This window comes from Drosophila teissieri, chromosome 3L (genome assembly GCF_016746235.2).
Source record: "Drosophila teissieri strain GT53w chromosome 3L, Prin_Dtei_1.1, whole genome shotgun sequence".
In the NCBI taxonomy this organism is placed as follows: Eukaryota; Metazoa; Arthropoda; class Insecta; order Diptera; family Drosophilidae; genus Drosophila; species Drosophila teissieri.
Window position 1 is genome coordinate 10,740,700 of NC_053031.1, and position 17,077 is coordinate 10,757,776.

The following is a 17,077-nucleotide window of genomic DNA, read 5'->3' on the forward strand; positions in this document are numbered from 1 at the left end:
GAGCTATATTTCCTTGATTTAATGACTTAGAGTTTCATGCGGATTTATTTACCATGTTTAACAAACTCACTTCAGAAATTTTACTGTGCATTCTGTCAAGTGTTTGCTGTAAATGTTTGCTAACAGCAGAAGTCTGCACACCCGCGGCGCTACTACTGTTACTTGCGTGGGGGGCAGCGCTGTTGATGGTGCTATCCCGCTTTCACAAAACAACTGTTAATTCAGAATTTCACGTTACAGAGCTGCGTTAAAAGAAGAACTGTGGTACCGTTATCAATTTAAATACAAGTTAAATACAGTTAAATACAAGTTAAATACTAAACATTCCTCCGGACAAAAACCAAATGAAATATAATTCGTTTAATAATTGAATTAATTTATTCAAAAATGGAACACTTTGCACTTGGTAAAAAAGCTTATAATTAACTTAAGGCTGCAACAGATTCATCGGAGTATCCTAAAGCTATCGATCTCAAAGTAGTTTGTAAAATCATCAGAAACAGAAGGCCGATGCCGCAATTCCATCAACACAAATTTGTTCATTGGGCTTAGTATGCAGTTCTTTGGATTGGCCGATATGGCAGTTTGATATATATAACCTATGTAAATTAGCTACTCTACGGATCGATGAAGGAAATCATGATGTAACGCGTGCCATTGGTCACGAGCAGTCCCTCGTGGTAGTGAGTCAATCGCCCAGGGTGCATCAGCATCCATCCCTTCTTGGTGTCGGTCACGGAGCAGTTGTACCGGATGAACCGACAGCCACCGCCCTGGTAGTCGATACCCGCCCGGTTCATCGCAATGTTGATGGTGTACGTGGAGGAGTCGTGGTGGGGACGCAGAGATGGCTGTTCATCCGGCCGATAGCGCACCATGAAGTTCATCAGCGCGCGCGGAGGCTACAAATTAGTGGGAATATTAATACAAATTCCACAAAAGGTGTACTAATTCTATGACTCACATTGTGAAAGTAGCCGGTGAAGGCGCGCTCCTGCAGCGGACGAACGAAGAGCTGGAGAAACTTGAGATAGAGCCGCTCCAGGCCCACCTGCTTGGTGTGGATGTCCCTGGTGGGCACCGCCTCGTATCCGCCCTCCAGTCGATTGTCGTTGTTGCTGCCATCCGACCAGCCGTTATGCGCCTCCATGATGGCCACCAAATCGTCGCAGAACGCGTCCGACACGATCTGGAACCAATAGACATCCGGGCACGGCTGCTGTAGCTTGTAGCTCTCGTTCAGCTGGAGTGAGTAGTTCGGGTGTATGTACTTCTCCGTCCAGTCGATCTCGTTGCTGAACAGCGTATAGAAGTCCGGACGTGTCACCGTAGTGTTGAAGTCATCGACGTTGACCAGGTGACCGAATATGCGCAGATTGCTGGCGTACATGAAGATACCCTGGAAAGGGAAGTATATACATATATGAGGCATGAACATGACTTGATACCACACACTTACCGCATTCCGGAGTGACTCGCACATGGCCATGTCGGGATCGAATTCCTTGTGCTTGAAGGAGATGGCATCGAAAGCGGTGTTCTTCACCAGATAGATGCTCGTTACGTGGGGCACGTTGAACATGCCACTGCAAATGGACGCAAGATACAAGTGCTGAATGAGTTAGTCAAAACAGGGCGAGTGATAAAGAGAGCGGAATGATGGCGATGTTCAGCGGATTTGCAACAATGTTGCGAAAATGGAAAGTGACGTCGCACCGCCGAAAGTCCCATCGCCCAACTAGATTCACTTAATTCAATAAAACACGCTCACATTGGAGCGGAGTGGATGGCGTTCTGTTCTGTTCGGATGTTCGGATGTGGAAAGCGCAGTTTGAAAACAACATTCACCGCAGGCGATCGGAATCACGGCTCGACAATAATGCCTCGTGGCATCTGCAATCTTAACCGGATCGTGCTCCTCTGCCTATGCTTTCTGATTTTCGGCGATCTCAACTATATAGCCGCCCAACGTAAGCGATCTAAATCTAAATTATATTAATTAAGCTAAACATCGCAAAATTGTCATAGGAAGCACTGCGGGAAAGACGGAGCGTCGCAACTACACGGGCAAAAAGCCCGTGGTCATCCAGCACCGATCACAGGATGCGGTCAACTATTATGACCATGAAAATGTAAGTGGGTCAAGGATAAATTAAACTTGTTTTAAACATGTATGCCATAACTTATTGCAGGGCGCCAAGATCATAAAGTCTTCGCATTTCGAGTTGGACTACACACTGGGACGCAAGATCACGTTCTTCTGCATGGCTCAAGGTGAGAATAGACTAACCAGAAGTTAGATCACCAAGTACTGACCCTCTCATATTAGGCAATCCTCGACCGACCATCACTTGGTTTAAGGATGGCGCAGAGCTCTACCAGCACCGATTCTTTCAGGTATTTTATTCCAAATATAATCTCATGGATATTAAACATGTTTGATTTTATAGGTACACGAATCTCATATAGAAGCGAACATTGTTAAATCTAAGATGGAAATCGATCCAACCACTCAAATGGATGCTGGTAAGTTTAACTGTTTAATTATTATTATTATAAATAAAATAATATAAATCATTCTTTTCAGGTTTCTACGAGTGTCAAGCGGACAATATCTACGCCATCGATCGTCGCGGTTTTCGCACGGACTACGTGATGGTTAACTTTTGAGAAAGGCCCACTATTGATTGACCCATTAAAAACACCCTTTGACCCAGTTAAGCTGAGATGTAACTATAAACTACAATGCTTTGAATACAATTAAATAAAAAAATATTTTAAAATACATTTTTGCGTCTCGGATTATGGAAATGTAAGGTCTATTTCAATCCGACCTTTCTGCTTCCTCGTCTGTGAGTATCTGTGCATCTGTGTGCGTATCTTTGAGTGCCAAGGTGCAGAGGTGTGTGTGTGTGTGTGTGTGCACAAAGCCGACAAATTGACTCAATTACCCAATTCAAGTGATTTTTTTGCATTTATTTTATTAAAATGTGTGAAAGCAAACCAAACAAACCGAGGCTTTTTGGTTCTAAAGTGTTGAGTGCTCTATAGCCTTCAAACAGGTACAGTGGTACAAAAACACACTAAAAACGAATGCAAAAAGTTTTCTTTCTTATAAATATAACCATTTTTCGATGCAATTGGCTGCTTGCCTTCATTTTAGCAAAACAAAATGTATAAATTGGGGAAATCTTTGAACACTACTATTCACTTGTTCCAACTACCAGTAACACCTTTCCTAAAAGAGCAGGCCACTGTAAACTAGACCGAATCCCAGCAAGACACATGGAAAGGGGTGCCATGGACTACGATGGCGAGCGATATCAAATCAAATCTAGCTAGGGAATTGAGTGAAATGTGGAAATGCAGCAATGCGGCAATGAGAAAATGTGAAACCAGAACAAAAAGCCGCGAGTGGCGAATTTCGAGAGCAAACCACACTAAAATCGGTTTAAGTCCGCCGGACAATTGTGGCAAATTAGATGAGCCGAGCAGAGTGGTGCAGAGTCTGGCCGAGTGGATCAGTCACCGATCAAACGAGATTCGCACAGCAACGCCACCAGCAGCAGGCAAATATAGCGATAGTGATAGTGATCTCCGCCAGCAACATATCCATCATCCGGGAGAGTCATGCAGGTTAAGTGCCTCATCGTCTGCCTCGCTTTGGGGCTATTGATGCTGGCCACGCCCATTTGCGAGGCGCGCCGTGGGCGTGGCCGTGGACGCACCAAGTCCAGGGTGCAGATCGGACTGCCAATTACCGGAAAGTATCGCGATCCGGAGTCCGATCAGTACTACAACAACAATAATGTGAGTAAATGGGAATTTCGTTGCAGTTTTCTATTCATTTTTGTGGCTCTTTTTAGGGCGCCAAAATCCTGCAAGCCTCGCACTTTGATCTTGAGTACGTGCTGGGCCACAAGATCGCCTTTCTGTGCGTGGCCAAGGGTAATCCCCGACCGCACATCACCTGGTACAAGGATGGGGCGGAGATCTACCAGCACCTCTACATGCACGTCCACGAATGGCGCATCGGCGACGACAAGGTCAAGTCGAAGATCGAGATTGACCCGGCCACGCAGATGGACGCTGGACTCTATGAGTGCACCGCCGACAACATGTACTCCATCGATCGGCGCAGCTTTAAGACGGATTTCTCCATTGCCTTCGACTGATCACAGCCAGCCATTATCACTTCAATTTTGTTGCACTTGGCAAAACATAACAAATAAATTTGAAGTGAATCTGAAGCATTTTTTTGTAGAATCTATCAGCTTTACATGAAGTTAGTCTATATACAGCCTATATGAAAATGAAACTGTTTTATAAAGAAAGTATAGTTTGAAAAATGAAATAAAATACTGTATCTACAAACTAAAGAAAGTTTCCCCACCCTTCAGTTACTTACATAAGTTCCCGCTTCACAATGTCCACGTAGTCGTGCGACCTGGCGTAGTAGCCACCCTCGGAAAGGGCGCCCCAGAAGTTGCTCCACAGCTCCTTGGGCTTGGAGAAAATCGGAGCAACGAATTGCCTGCGAGGATATCAATATTGTTATATGGGGAAAGAGATTGAAGTGGCCTTAACATACTTGTTCAGCCTGAGCAGCTCACGGAGTACCTCGCTATCGTCGATGTGCGCATCTGCATCCACGAAGAATATGTAATCACTTTGGTGGAGTCGAGCCTTGTCACTGGAAAAATACAAAAGGTTTAGGTTTATTTATATCTATTTAAAGTAATTAATTATACGACTTACAGGGCCAACTGCCTGCCCTGGCGCTCATCCAACTCGTCAGTGGAGAGAGCAAACTTGGCAGTAGCATACTCTTTGGCATGTTTGTTAACAAACGACTTGATGTCATCGTCGTGGAATGCAACATTGCTGTAGATGAGCAAGTGGAGTTTCTCCTTGGGATAGTTCAAAGTCTCGATGCCTTCCAGAAACTGATCAAAGAAGGGAACGGCTTGCGTGACCATCAGGGCTAGGGAAATCACAGGTAGGTTTGTCTCCTAAAAAAATAGATTGCATATTAACATAAGCATGTTTATAGGCATATACAAAGAACCGTACTTCCAAGTCCAAGAGATTTTCCTGGCACAAAAGGCAGACGCCGCTGAAGGTCCTAGCCAAATAGTTGCCATATGCATTCAGATCCACTTTGCTAAGTCCATTGCCATGGATGATGGCCGGCGTCGTCATGAAATCCACATTCTGCAGCACGCCCTGATTGCTATCCAGATCCACCTTAAGCTTCACATCGTTCTTGGCACCATGTAGGTTTTGGAAAAGACTCGATTTCACATCCAGTTTCAAGCCCAGCTTGGTGCGTTTGGCCTCGTCGAGGAAGATCTTGGTAAAATACAACTGATCGTCGGCAGTGTCTTCGATTGGATCCTCCAGCAGAGCGTACACTTGTGGTGCATAACCCATGAAGGCGCCCGAGTTGAGGAATCGCGATGCCTTGCCCTCCACCTCGGGATAATCGTTGGCCAGACTTTTGTCGGGCCAGCAGTACTTCTCGGCAGAGAAGAGTATCTTGGCACCCGCCTCCTTGAACTTCTCGAAGATCTCGTCCAGCGTGGTGGTGATGATCACATCGTAGCTGAAAGAGTACACCTCATTAAGTAAAGACTACTTTTATATTTTCTTCAATTCAAACCTGTCGGTGAAGAGTATGATTGTCTCCGGATCATTTTTGTACGGAGCAATTGCCTCGCGCAGAAGATTGAGCTTGAATCCGCCGCCGGGTCGCTGCATATCACCTCCTTTCCATTCCTCTCCCAAGCCAAGGGTGGTCAACTTTTAGGGATTAAATATTACATGAATTTTCATTAAAATATTTTTATCTCTGACAAGAAACTGGACTATCAAGCTGCCTAAATCTATTAATATGGTTCACACTCGAGCTTTTTTTATACAAAATATCATCCTGCTTACTTTAAGCGATTTATTGTTTAAAGTATATAACAAATTAAGTATACGTTTTAAAGCTGATACAAAGTATGCAAGTATATAACAGAAATCTAAAAGAAATCATAACTTTTCAATGTTAAAGGAACTTAAATCACAAATTTCATTCATTTAGCAACGCTGCGGGTTTAAATATCTTGGGTCGCACAGTTCTTCAAATACAGAAAACAGTGTACATATGAAGAAATTCAAAACAAAGGGGGACAGATCAGGTTCAATCCATAAAAAAGCCGGCTAAGCGAGCTTATCAGCACATTTTGTTGTCGCACATATATTTTTGAAACAAAAAAACAAATTCTAAGCCGGCCGACAATACAAAAAGTGTCACACTCACTGGACCCGATAAGCGAAATCTCCCACCACCAACTTGGTGTAGAAAGTTCTAAGCTATCAATAGACCGGGAACCGAATCCCAAAGTATTGTGCTAATTACCCCCGGCGACTGCACCGAATCTGCTTGGACTACGTGATCTCAACATGTGTGCACTATATGTGGACTTCATGCCGTCGTTTGCCCCACAATGTCCAGCCAATCTCGGTGTTCCACATCAGAAAATCGGACGCCAGCGCCGGATGCTCGGGTAGCGGCATACATACAAATATATAGCTATATACTATACTATACTATATGCTAACGAGACATTTTAATAATACAATGTTGCTCAAGTGTGCCAAGCCGCCGGGCAAGTCTTCAAACTTCTAAGACAATACAAACATACATCGCCTAGTTCTTATCTATCATAAATGCTGTGTTCCCGCTTTTATACCAGTTTTTATGAAAATTCGATTGTCTGCGTGTGTCGTCAAATTAGAAATTCATCAATAAAAACAATCAAAACTTATTTGCATACAAACAGTTGCTGGCAGATGTTCTATAAAACATAAACGTTTGCCAATTTCTGTCATTCTAAAGTAAAGACATAGCTTTATTTAATGTTCTCTAATTCATATGCCAGATGGTGGCCTGTCTTCAAATAAACTTTCTTGATGTGCTGTCAATTTTCTATGTTCTAACCGCAGTTCAAAATGCTCTAATTAATCAGAATTCTACTTTTAATACGGGTCTCACCTCAATATCGTAGACGCGTGCAGATCGAGCATATCTGGTATAGCCATCGGTGGGTTCAGTGGCCACAGTGAACACCTTGATTTTCTCTGTAAATGAACACATGAGTTGTATATCAATGGTAAAGATTAGAAAGAAAGTATATCATATTAGGTAAAACTATTAGGCTAACTTCATTTTGATAGTTTTTAATAAATGAATGTTGAACTATGCTCGTTGAACTTGCGTAAGCTCTACTGTATTCTAGTATTGCTTCCAATTAGAATACAAAAATGCAACTTGTATTGCTTTTAATTCATTAAATTATTGTTATTACTATTGTTTCAAGTCATTATTATGTTAGACAAGGAGTTGAGCTTGTTTAAAGCTGTCTAATTTCTGAATATGTAAATGAACCATTTTGTATCTTTCATCTGAGATGCAGATGTATCTGAATACTTGTATCTGCATCTGCATCTGCTCCGTTTCCGAGCAATTCCAGAGTAAACGACCGCAGCTTCAAAGCGAAACAAAAACAAAAGCCATTTTCAAAGGCGAGCGGAGATGTGGGATGGTATATGGATCATAAACAAATTCTCTGAGATATGTACTGCACATACACCGGAAGAAGTCGGGGCAAACTACATCAAAATGAGCAGAAAACATATCAATTTGAAAAATTGTATTATTTCTGATTAACTACTTCTTAATTTTCAAACGAAAAAAGGATGTGCTGGTATCTTATCAAAAATGATAAGGAACAACCCATTTCATCTCTGTGTATTTGTGGGCTAAGTAGAGGAGTGGAATGCACTTAAGACCGGAAAATGTGAAAACATGAATGCAATGTGAGTTTCTATGGCTGCTGATGAACTCATTCTAGTTAGAAATTAAAACAAACCATTCCAATTGGACTCCGGCGCTGCAGCGACGTCGACGTCTCCTTGCGACGTCACGGCCAGCAGCAACAACAACAAGGCGCTTTGTTGCATTCTCATGATGCTGCACTACTCGCTCTCCTTCTCACTCGCACAAACAGTCAAGCACTTGCAATCGGTGGTTTAAAATTGCTAATAGAGAACAGTAAGTTATACTAGTTGCATTTTCTTTAATAAATGCTAAGGAATTCAAAACACCTTCCGCTCCACAAATTAATCGGGAGTTCCACCCGCAAGAAACTCAGAAACGCGAATAACAAATGTGTGGCTGCGACTAAGCCGTTGAAAAATAACGTCTGAGAAAAATAACCTAAAAAAGCCACCACTCCAAGCCAGCTGATGTGAAATGGGGTTTTCACACTGCGCCACTTCTTAGACGTTTCTAGACTAAATAAAAAAAGGTAATAAAAAACTTAAATGTAATTTAAATCTTAATCGGAAAAGTAAAACTGCACACAAAAATATGTAACTCTTCATAGAAACACGTTATAAAACTGAAATTATCAACTTTCCCATATTTTTGACATTTTGTTTGCCAATACCAGTTATTAATATATGTTAATTTATTGAAATATATTTTTTAGTAAAAAAAAATATTGGATATTTAATATTTTCTCATACTTTGAAACTTGATCTATGTAATACCTGGTAATGGTAATACCTTTAGAAAAATATCAGTTTTCTTTGCCGCACAACTTTAAATTTATTTAGGAAAATATTTAGCGGGTACTGTTTTTAAATGCGGGTGGGTGTTACATGGGTGAAATTCACATAATGCAGTATGTGTGGTGTGTATTTGTTTATGTACAATTAACTGGGCGACAAAAGGGAAACAAAATCGCGTATCCGTTCGGTCTGCTTGCTTCGCCTTCGCACCATGAGTTGAGCATATATATATAATTTGTATGTATATTGTCTCATTGAACAGGTCGTATCAAAAATAAATGGCAGAACCCAAAACGAACTCAAACCGATCAAAGTATTCTCAATCTTCTTCCCAGAGAGGTGGTATCAGTTCCAGATGACAGACTTGGACTTGCAGTTTGCTGTTTGCTGTTTGCAGCTTGCACCTAATGACAGTGCAGAGTAGCACAGTCTACAGCATGCCGAAGCCCTTTGAGTAGTTTATGGCCTTCATCAGGCGCTCCTCCAGCTTGTCGCGACTGCTGTACTCGGGCAGGAGCAGCACATTGAAGCAGGTGTGCGAGGTAGGCAGCCGGTCGCTATCCGGACCGTGACGCGTGATCAACAGCCGCAGGCACTTGAGGCCGCCAACTGGCACACGCGCCGATCCCGTCGTGAATTCGAGCAGCTTGTGCTTGGCCTCGCTGGGCATCGCGTGCACAATGCTCCAGAAGTCCTGGATGTACTGGCTCTCCTCCGTGTAGCCGCCCTCGTACACCGTTGAATTCTCCAGCTCCACAAAGTCGAACTCCTGCAGAAGGTTTCAGAGTTCAACAACCGATTGTATTTCGTTAATTACATATAGCTACTCACACGACTGCCACAGACCAGCATCTCGATCTCCTCTGGCCGGAAGAGCAGCTTCAACGGCGATTCGTCCGTGACCATTTCGAAGCCCTTGCGGAAGGCATTGAACTGCTGCTGGATATTCGTGTTGAGCAGGAAGTCACTGTACAGGTTAACGAACAACTCCTTGTTGTGCTGCCCCACCAGCACATCCTTGCCATTCGGCACCAATTCGTGCTCGACCATATCACCGAAAACGTCACTATAGCTGATCTTGAAGGTCTGGTCGAAGACCTCCTCCATATCCTGACCCTGGTAGTCCATCATGGACTTCAGACTCTTGTGCAGCGTGGGGCTCCAGTCGCTGAGGTCCGCAAACGTGCCGCAATAGCCCATCAATTTGCGGTAGACGACCATGGGGAAGTTTACGGCCAGGATCACGTTGTTATAGATCGCCAGGCCAATAATTATACCAATCAGCGTGAACTGAGCTCCGTTCTCGAAGGGTGTGGCATTGAACCTGCATATGGATATACATATATAGTTAGACTACCCATACTATTTTCCATGGAAATACCTACCACATGTTGTTGGTTTCCTCCTGCTGTATAAACATACCAAAGGCCGGGTTGAATATCTCCTCCACGATTAGCTGGAAGAACTCTTTGGATACGCCGCCTTCATCGATGCCCTGCTCGCCGACAAACTCCACCACCAACTGCTTCTTGAGATCCTTCGGATTGCTCATGGCCACCATTTCCAGCTACGGAATTAAACGTGCATCATTGATACCTGTTCACTGGGATACTAAAGAATTTTGTGTACACACCCCAATGAGCGCGTCATTGATGAGCTGGTCCCTGCGCACCGTCAGCTTAAGATCCGGGCGTGGAGTTCCATCCTGCCCTTCCTGGCCGAAATTGTTGAGGATTGAGTAGAGGGAGGTGTAGCGCTCGCTGTACATCCTCATTCGGCTATCATAGTACAGGGCATCCACTTTGGTTGACGGCGTGAGGATGAAGGCGTACAGCATGAACGAAAAGTAGTTTGTGTGGCCCGATCCAATCTCGCTCTCCATGGCTAGCGTCTTGTAGGACAGATAGTCGTGGTGCATCTGGATGTTTTCACTGAGCGCCTCGTTGTAGAACTCCTCAAGTGGTATCAGTGGTTTCCGGCAATCGATTGCCGACACCTGCAGCGCCTTCTCCAACTGATCCTCAGCGAACTTGGGCATGTGCGGCTGCAACACAGAGTTGTAGGCGAATAGGTCGTCCTCCACTGCTGCACTGCTAGATGCGGTCGCCGCTTCCGTTCGATCCTCCAGCGGCACCCTACACGACGGTCGCTCCAGCTCGCTAGCCAGAATGTTCGCGTAGAAGACAATCTGCCAAGCGGGAGTGAAACCGATGAGTTACAAACTATTTTGCAAACTAATCCTCACTATTACCTTTAAAACTTTGGTGATGCTAATTATGGAGCCGTTCTCGCGCATGGATTCCTCGTCCAAAAGCACCTGCAGAGTTATTTGCTGCTGGCAGGCGGCCACCAACGAGTGCAACTGATCTGCACAATGGGCCGCCCAGATCCTGGCCAGACGCGCCTGTGCCGGCACTGGCATGGCCGCCGCCGCGTGGCACAACTTTGGCAGCACCCTGTCCAGATAGTCCATGTCTACCACACTGTTGTTGGCTAATAGGGAAATGAGAAAAGCTGTAGCATGAACCATTTTATGCACTCAATTGAAACACTCACTATTGGTGGCTAGATCGAAGCAGATGACCAGACAGTGAACGACCTTCTCCCAATCGGGACGCATGTAGTGCACCCAGTCAGCTAGCTGGATTACGCTGCTGGTAAGCTTGTCCGTGATGGCTCGTGTTTGACAGCCAAAAAGGAGACGCTGCACTCGTCGCAAGCCAGGCAGATCCACCAGCGTGTCGCTGCTTTGGGTTGGATCCTCATCCGACGTTCCCTCTGTCGTGTGAGCCATGGGCACATCGTCGTCCTCTTCTTCGGGCTCTGCCTCTGATTCTACATCTGCTGCTGCAGTAGAGTTAGCTGCAACTTCCGCGGATTCTGATTGTTCTTCCTCCTGCTGTGTGCTATCTTCGTCTTTATCGTGTTCTCCTTCTAGAGTTCGTAGCTGCTCCTTGTTTAAAGCCTCCGGTGGATTGGCCAGCAGCTCCTGGAGGCTACTAGAAGCCGCTGGTTCTGCGCTGCGAATGAAGCTCTTGCTCAGTCTATCTACGCTGGAGAAAACATCGCCGATTGCGTGGCAAATCCTGTCGTAACTGTCAGCCGCCCTACATTGCTCATAGAGCGCCATCAGGCTGTTGGCATCCAGGCTCTGGACTGGCGGCAGGGTGGGTGTACATGGTTCCGAGTCGCCGGAGGAGGGTTCAGCGCCGGCGAGATCCAGTGGCGGCACACTCTGGACAAGATTTGGACTGGGTACGGCCACCACAACGGCAGCTGGCGTACTCTGCGATTGTCTGCTGGTTGTCGTGGTGGTACTGGCGGAGGTAATGGTGCTTGTCGAGCTGCCGCTGCTGCTGCTGCTACTGTCGTTTGGCGAAAGCATGTCCACATCTTGGGGGCTGAAATGGGGGATTTAAAGTTCAGTGGTATGCAACAAGTGGGAACACAATAATCTAAAGAATACTTTATTGGTGCTCCGGCAACTTTACTAATTTGGTAATAAGAATGAAAACCATTAACATAGTGATGAACTATACCATTTCCTGACTTTCCACAACCCACTTGTTTGAAAAGAACTCTCACCTGCTGGTCGCCGATGTGGACGCCTCGCAGAGCTGTGCATCCTGTGAGAAGAGCTGCAGAGCTCGGGCGGCTACCTCGTTGGGCGTCATGGGCGCCACCTTGCCGCTGGAGGCGCAGTTGGCATTGCTGCACTGGGCGTTCCCGCAGCCAGATTGCAGTTGGTGGAAGTATCGCTGGATGAGGCTGCGCACCGCCGAGCGCTTCATTTCGGGCGTGGCCCGCCCGCCCGCCGTTCCAGCTGCCGATCCTGATGCACTGTTGGGCACAAAAAACCAGATTTAATATGCCAAACTAAAGCAGTAGAAATTATTCACCTGGAAACACCTGGCAGATGCTGATCCTCCTCGCCACCGCCGCCTCCGCTCATCTTCGCTGATCTCTTCACTTTACGCCCCCGCCGCCGCCGTCGCCCCTTTTCTTTGTTTGCCGAAAGTGATTGTGCTCCTCCACTGGCGAAATGAAAAGGGTGCAAAAAAATCGATGTTGATGTCCCTTTTATGTGTCGCGGTGACCTTAAATTCTTATGTTGCCGCTGCTCTGCCGCTGTCGCTGCCTCTGCTAGCTGCGCCGCGAGCTCTAAACGCCGGCTTCCTTACAATCTGATGGCCAACCTATAGAGCTCAATAGTTCGTCAAGGCTTCGGCAATTTTGACTACAAAAGCGTAAGTGTTTATGAATAAAGCAGGCAACAACGAATATTGAAAATCATTCTAAACGATGTGCTATCGATGTACTAGCGATATCGATAGCACGCAGATAGGCGCACACTTATCGAACATTTTGTTAGGCACCTCCGTGTCTATCGATTGACGTCCGTTGGAAGTTTGAACTAAATGTTTATATTTATATTCGGTTTTGAAATTATAAGTGATATATCATCTATATTTGCAAGAAACCTATCATAATGTTAAATTGATTACATGTTCTACTCAGAATAGACTTCCCAATTTCTGATCACTATTTTTTATATTAACCATAAAGTTACCTGTTTCTGACTTCTTTACTGATGTATATTTTAAGTTTGTAAAACGTGGTTGTGAAATTACAAAATGAATGGATTTCATGACTAATACATCGAAAATACTATCGAAAAACTGGTTGCTGCTCAGTGTTGCGAAACACCAGCGGCCTTATCAGCTGTCGACGTAAGAAACCAATAACACCGTGGCCGGGTTATCGAACCTATCGTTCCTCGAAAAAAAAATAAAGAAAAATAATACGCAGGAAGAAAATACTGGATTCCGCAGCCGGGACGAATGCAATGAGTTAGTCCAACCAGCTGGAAAATCCAATCCGACTGCCAAGATGACGGAGCAAGAGGATTTGACCACCAGCGGAGGTGGCAACGCGACCACTGGCTCTGGAACCAATTGCCAAAACCAACTGCAGCAATGTGTGCGTGGGAATGTCACCTGGGAACTGCTGCCCGTGCACCTGCGGTCTGTGCTGCACAACAATCAGCGCGACTACGAAAAGTTCGTCTTCAACTATAGTCTAAAGAACCAGCTTCGATTCCGCGGCAATCTTGCCGCCAAGGTTTTTCGCCGGGAGCAGCGCTACTACGAGCTGTTGGTCCAGAAGAGCATCAATGGATTGGGTGCGTTTCCCTACCACCTGGCCGATATCGTCACAAAGGGCCTGCGGGTGACGCCCTTCAACTACTATCTAGATGTTTTGGGTCAGCTCTTGCGTAGCGACAAAAGCTACGATACTTTGCCCAACTTTACGGCCGCCGACTGTCTGCGTGTCTTGGGCATTGGCCGCAACGAGTACCTGGCCCTTATTAGCGATCTGAAAACCCACACACCACGCTCCTTGATCTTCGGGTCGCGGCCCAATCCGCTGGACTTCCTGCCACGCTTTCCGGTCCGCATACACATCGAGCCCTGGTGGCGACTGGACATTGGCTATGTCCTCGAAGCGGACATTCGCTATCTGTCGCCCGCTGAAAGAGCCCTGCTCGATGACTTGATTGACTTTGGTGCCCAGCCGGCTGGGAAATGCGATCACGAGGTGGTGCACAGCCTATACAGGAAGGGTTTGATCTATTTGGATGTGCCCATCAGCGGAGAGGACAGGATATCCATACCGCCGCTGCGTAACTTTGTGATGAATCGCGTGAGTGGGGACTACTTTGAGAATCTGCTGTACAAGATCTTTGTCAGCGCCGATGAGCACATGACCATTGCCGAGCTGGCGCACATGCTGCAACTGGAACTGGATAGCGTTAAGCAGGCCATTTCGTTTATCTGCCGTCTGGGTTTCGCCCATCGCAAAGAAGACCTGGTCAATCAGACAAATCATTCCAGCTGGGAGGGATACAACCAGCAGCAATCGCCCGAAACGCCGCAGATAACACCGCTGAATTACAACTTACATGCCAGTAGCAGCTTCGAATTCGACCAGAGTCCCAAATCGCCAAAGACACCCAAGGAGAGGGAGAAGGACAAGGATAAGGACAGCAGCTCCATAGGCTACCTCTCCTCGGATGGCAACACCAGTGACTTCAGCTTTGCCAACCTGAATACGACACCCCAGGAGCGGGTGAACAACAGCGATGAGCAGGAGCTGAGTTCGGAGCTGGAACAAGAGGATCTGTCTGCCCCAAAGCAGGCTGCTCCATCGGCTGCGATATCGGCCGCTGCCTTGCCAAAAAGCGGTAAGAGGGTGGGCTTCCTCTTCGACTCCACGCTCACCGCTTTTCTCATGATGGGCAACCTGTCACCCGGACTGAAGAATCACGCTGTGACCATGTTCGAAGTGGGCAAGTTGTGCGAGGAGAGTCTAGACAGCTTTCTGGCTGAACTGGAGCAAGTTTCGCTGCTGGATGCGGAGGGCGAGGGCGACGTCTCGCGCTATTTCGCCCACGCGGTCATTCTGCGTTCGACCATTTGCTCACTGCGACATTTGCTGCCGGGTGGCTTGGATCTGCTGCGATTGGAGTGCCTAGAGGGCTTGGATCGGCAAACGAGAGATCGCGTTCTGGAGAAGAAGTACAAGTTTATAATAGCCGCTTCGCCGCTGACGGCGTCGCTCAGTCATACATTCAGCATTCCCTACTTCGGCCAATTCCTGCGCAGCTCCGATGTGGCGCCCATGTGGAGCAAGCTATTCTACAATCATATCACAGGTATAGGTCTTAATAATATTGTGTTAACTAGATATTCTTTAAAGACTTCTTTATTCAGGCTATGGACCGCCCAGTTTGCTACTCTGTCGAGGAACTGTTTTGAAGAGCTTGCCACGCTTGTTCCTGGGCTATGGCAAACTGCTGGTTAACATCCTTCACTCTGATTCATACGTGCTTAATTCCGAGAGTTTCCGCAATCTGAACGACCAGCTCAAGAACGGCTGTGTGCTGCTCCAAGGCTACGGAATACGCACCGCCGGCTCGCTCCACTATGAATCATTTCCGTTCCAAGCGGCAGACACACGCCAAGCGAAGTGGGCTGCCCATCGAGCCGTACACAAACTGTCCAGCCTTTTGGACCTGCGTCAGCAGTGCGGCTACATAACATTCCTGAACACTGGAGTGCCGGATCTCGGCTGCGAGGACTACGAACTGCAGGTGCGACTAAAGCCGTCGCAGCGTCAGAAACGAGCCTCAATTGCGGCGCCCAGCAAACCAAATCATGTGCCAACGAACGAGGTGACAAGCTTTCAATTGAAGAGTCCCGATGAAAACCACTTTGCGGCCACGCCGGAACATGGTCCGGCGAATGAGTTCACCGCTCCGGACTGCAGCCAAGTGCTGGCTAGCGAACTGGCCAAGTGCAGCAGCCGTGCGGACCTGGTGTCGCAGAGTTCGGTGGAGATCGAGGAGATTTCGCCGTCGCTAGTGTCGGACGAGGACGCCACAGAGGAGTGGACCCTGCTGGACGTCAGTTTCGGCGTACCCCTATTCGATGTCGATACCAATACGCGAATTTGCGAGCAACTGGTCCAGGGACTCTGCAGCGATGGTAATTTGGAGGCATTGCCCACGGCAGCCAGCCAGGCACAAGTTCTCTTTCTGGATTTCGTGCAGCAGTGCTTGTACTTCGAGGATGATCCGGCCAGGCAGTCGGTGCAGGCAGCCAGGCCACTTCCTCATCCCAGGATCAACCTGGCATTCGAAAATGGACACGTATGCCATTGGAATGGGCGCTGAACAACCAAAACGCCTTGATGCATTCCCCAAGTATTCCGTTTACTTTCCCAGTTACTTATCAGTTTGTGTACAGTTGGCGGACCGATTTAAAGGCAAACAGATTTATATTTATATATACGTATATATATCCGCTACCGCATTCACATTAGCTAACCATCAGCCAAGTCAGCATCGCAGTCTGAAAGTTTGCGTTCGTTTTTTATTAGTTTTGTAAGCTCCCAGGGGAGAAAGAAAGATACAGATAAAGAATGGCTTTGTGCCCTCCAACCATATACACATATTAATGTATGTCTGAATAAATCCAGTTTTAAACCATATTTCTATACAGTTTTTACTTTTAGACGGATGATTCAATTGTTTTTTAAAATTTCTCAAATATGTTATAAATTTATAAATATGAAGGTATGAAAAGAAGGGCATGATCATGAAAAACTTTAATTTGTTGTTTATTTTTTAATTACTAAACAAGTTAACATTTTTAAATAATTTGTAGAAAAAATATGGTTCTGTTATTGTTTCGACCACATCGTTAATATGATCCTATCATTAACAATTTTATTGATTGTTTTAATTTATCTTATTGTTTAATTGTTGAGTGTCAATTAATAAAAAACAAATAGGCAGCTTCTTTATTTATTATTATGCTTATTAAGTTAATGTTGTAACAATTTCTAAATAAAATTTTAAAAATCGAAATACCGTTAAAAACTGACAGCCCTA

At 45.9% G+C, this 17,077-nt stretch overlaps 5 protein-coding genes across 5 annotated transcripts; 3 read left to right on the plus strand and 2 right to left on the minus strand.

Annotated features, from left to right (window-relative positions):
- Positions 1–355: 355 nt before the first annotated feature.
- On the minus strand, positions 356–8,227 carry LOC122616003 (procollagen-lysine,2-oxoglutarate 5-dioxygenase). Its single transcript, XM_043791227.1, has 11 exons — positions 8,155–8,227; positions 7,920–8,088; positions 7,043–7,128; positions 5,663–5,802; positions 5,074–5,605; positions 4,759–5,012; positions 4,592–4,693; positions 4,409–4,534; positions 1,460–1,586; positions 965–1,399; positions 356–902 (listed from the first exon to the last, which is right to left on the minus strand). Exons 2-11 carry the CDS (start codon positions 8,014–8,016, stop codon positions 618–620), a joined length of 2,184 nt encoding a protein of 727 aa, XP_043647162.1. The 5' UTR covers positions 8,017–8,088; positions 8,155–8,227; the 3' UTR covers positions 356–617.
- LOC122616005 (immunoglobulin domain-containing protein oig-4) lies at positions 1,813–2,735 on the plus strand. Its single transcript, XM_043791228.1, has 6 exons — positions 1,813–1,970; positions 2,029–2,132; positions 2,193–2,274; positions 2,330–2,397; positions 2,451–2,526; positions 2,588–2,735. The coding sequence occupies exons 1-6, from the start codon at positions 1,880–1,882 to the stop codon at positions 2,668–2,670; spliced, it is 504 nt and encodes a 167-aa protein (XP_043647163.1). The 5' UTR covers positions 1,813–1,879; the 3' UTR covers positions 2,671–2,735.
- Positions 3,543–4,297, plus strand: LOC122616006 (immunoglobulin domain-containing protein oig-4). The gene is made up of 2 exons (XM_043791229.1): positions 3,543–3,810; positions 3,867–4,297. The coding sequence occupies exons 1-2, from the start codon at positions 3,631–3,633 to the stop codon at positions 4,173–4,175; spliced, it is 489 nt and encodes a 162-aa protein (XP_043647164.1). The 5' UTR covers positions 3,543–3,630; the 3' UTR covers positions 4,176–4,297.
- Positions 8,228–8,639: 412 nt separating the features above from the next.
- On the minus strand, positions 8,640–12,922 carry LOC122615933 (ubiquitin-protein ligase E3A). Its single transcript, XM_043791118.1, has 8 exons — positions 12,522–12,922; positions 12,208–12,462; positions 11,179–12,023; positions 10,874–11,115; positions 10,256–10,810; positions 10,008–10,189; positions 9,454–9,946; positions 8,640–9,391 (listed from the first exon to the last, which is right to left on the minus strand). The coding sequence occupies exons 1-8, from the start codon at positions 12,572–12,574 to the stop codon at positions 9,053–9,055; spliced, it is 2,964 nt and encodes a 987-aa protein (XP_043647053.1). The 5' UTR covers positions 12,575–12,922; the 3' UTR covers positions 8,640–9,052.
- Positions 12,923–13,357: 435 nt separating this feature from the next.
- LOC122615993 (protein FAM91A1) lies at positions 13,358–16,674 on the plus strand. Its single transcript, XM_043791205.1, has 2 exons — positions 13,358–15,337; positions 15,396–16,674. Exons 1-2 carry the CDS (start codon positions 13,513–13,515, stop codon positions 16,355–16,357), a joined length of 2,787 nt encoding a protein of 928 aa, XP_043647140.1. The 5' UTR covers positions 13,358–13,512; the 3' UTR covers positions 16,358–16,674.
- The last annotated feature ends 403 nt before the right edge of the window (positions 16,675–17,077 follow it).